General features: G+C 36.7%; 2 protein-coding genes across 2 annotated transcripts in view; both read right to left on the reverse strand.

Annotated features, from left to right (window-relative positions):
- Window positions 1–288: 288 nt before the first annotated feature.
- LOC107579209 (mucosa-associated lymphoid tissue lymphoma translocation protein 1-like) lies at window positions 289–1,517 on the reverse strand (the record flags this gene model as incomplete). Its single annotated transcript, XM_016265065.1, has 4 exons — window positions 1,388–1,517; window positions 755–778; window positions 648–671; window positions 289–548 (listed from the first exon to the last, which is right to left on the reverse strand). Coding segments are annotated over exons 1-4 (363 nt in total), but the record flags the coding sequence as incomplete, so codon positions are not given.
- A 95-nt stretch (window positions 1,518–1,612) lies between these two features.
- Window positions 1,613–2,159, reverse strand: part of LOC107579210 (mucosa-associated lymphoid tissue lymphoma translocation protein 1-like) — a 2,831-nt gene continuing 2,284 nt past the window's right edge. The window contains exon 5 of the mRNA XM_016265066.1: window positions 1,613–1,635. Within this exon, the coding sequence (XP_016120552.1) occupies window positions 1,613–1,635 (23 nt within the window). The remainder of the gene's footprint in view (window positions 1,636–2,159) is intronic.

A 2,159-nucleotide genomic window follows, 5' to 3' on the forward strand; every position in this document is an offset into this window, starting at 1 on the left:
CTGGTCACTGTATACTTCTGTTATATGGAAATGAGAAGCGTGATCTCCTTTTGTGCTCCACAGAAGTCACCAAGTTAAACAGATTTGGAATGACACAAGGGTGAGTAAATGGTGAGAAAATAACTAATTCTTTCCTAATCACATCTGAAGTCAATGTTTAACCAGGTACACTCTTAAAAATAAAGATTCTTTATTGGCATCTGTGGTTTCATGAAGAACCTCCATGGGACCTTTACATCACACAAAAGGATCTTTACAGTGGAAAAAGTTTCTTGAATTTCAAATTACGATTACAATGTTCATAGGAGACTGCAGTAGCATAAACTGTATAGAAGTCACAGTACCATACACTCCCTTATGAAGCAGGGACAAGAACTCCTCCACAGCGTTCCTCATCTCGAACTCGGTTAGATCCAGCAGAGACACCACTTTAAAGTTGAGTTGCCGCAGCAGATTGGTGAGGTCGTACACGTCAACCATGGGTGCTTTCAGCTGTGGGTGGTTTCGATATGTGAGGTTACCAATCAGAAGAGCCACTTTGTCTGTAGCTAAAGGAAGAACAACTTTCAGTGTGAAAAATGAGACTCTAGCCATCTTGATTTGTGTTCAAGTTACATTAATTCATAGTAATTATTTGGTCTACTCACCATAAGGTTTCTCAAGTCTGTAATCTGATGGGAAAAATCATAATCATTCACTGTCGCAATTAAAGTCAGAAATGTTCAAGACTAAATGTGATGGGAACACAACTTACCCCTATCAATATTCAAAAAATCATCTATAAAAGAGAAATATATTAGGTTTTTAGATCATGCGTATTTAAAGGAACATGATTATAACAGTAATGAAGAGAAAAGAATGCTTATAGATCACAAGAGGAAACCAGTTTCAAGACCAAAAACCTAGTTTTGAGGTATGATAACTAACTCCATCCTGCCACAGTGAACCCCTACCACCATTTAACGAAAACATTTTGTTCTCACACTGCATACTTTACAACTGGAATGGGAATGTTCTCATTTTTGCAACAGTCATGCAGATCAGATCTATCAAAGAGTCTTCCTCCACCTCAATCAGTGAAGCAGTCAAGAGAGTAGGTGAAAAAACTTTAAAGGTGCTCCGGGTTCAAAACAAGCTCAACTGCGGCATGCTGTCAATTATCACAGAAAATCATGTTGACCTAAATGTATTCACATTATTTGTGGTAATCAAATGCATCCCACATATACTTGTTTTAAACCTGGAACGTTCATTAGTTTTTACAGCATGCATTAATCGGTGTGACAGTATGATTTAGTACGACGTGAAGTAGATTCAGATTCCACAAAGGGGTTGATGTCAAAAGCCTGTAGATGTTAGAAGGGTGCCACTACATCTTAGATAATACCTTCAGAGCACTCCATTGCTCCTGAAATTTCACGAGATATTCTTGGCTCTTTCATTTCAGAATGGCAAGGATTTTCTTGAGGAAGAATACAGGGTTGGACCACAAAATGAGTAAATACAGATAAAAAAAGAATTTTACTTTTTAAAGACATCAAGCTCACACTTTTTTTTGGTAAATTGACCAATAACATTATATTTTATCGGCATTATTACATTGCCATACAAATCATTGAACAAATTGTCTCTGCACTAGAGTTGGATAGGAAATATTTGACATTTCTAGGGATCTGAACTAGATTGTCCTGCAGTTATGGCATGTTAGATTTATACTGTAAAAACTAAGGGCTAGAATACACTAAACGCATTTTGCACAGATTTGCAGTCTGAACGCAAGTCAATGCTAGTTTCCAAAAGTAGCAGCCAGTATGCATATATTGGGTTTTATACAATTATGATTTCATATAATCGGAAGATAAGATTTAAGCCAAATTTAGAGCACATATTGTTTTTATATGTCATGCGTCTTTTAGCAACAGGGAACACGTTTCTGCATTTCCGAACAACTTGAGTGTGTGATGCACAGTCGATTAGTGTATGATGACCAGATTTCTCTGTAACCATTTGCAAAGTCGGCAAGTGTATGACGCATAGTGTTTTAAAATCTTTAAAGTCGTGTAATGTATTCCAGCCTTAAAATGAAAATTCACCCAAAAATGAAAATTCTGTCGTTTACTCTCCCTCAAGTTGTTCCAAACCTGTATGAGTTTCTTTCT

This window comes from Sinocyclocheilus grahami, unplaced genomic scaffold (assembly GCF_001515645.1).
Source record: "Sinocyclocheilus grahami isolate Dianchi unplaced genomic scaffold, SAMN03320097.WGS_v1.1 scaffold15402.1, whole genome shotgun sequence".
Classification (NCBI taxonomy): domain Eukaryota; kingdom Metazoa; phylum Chordata; class Actinopteri; order Cypriniformes; family Cyprinidae; genus Sinocyclocheilus; species Sinocyclocheilus grahami.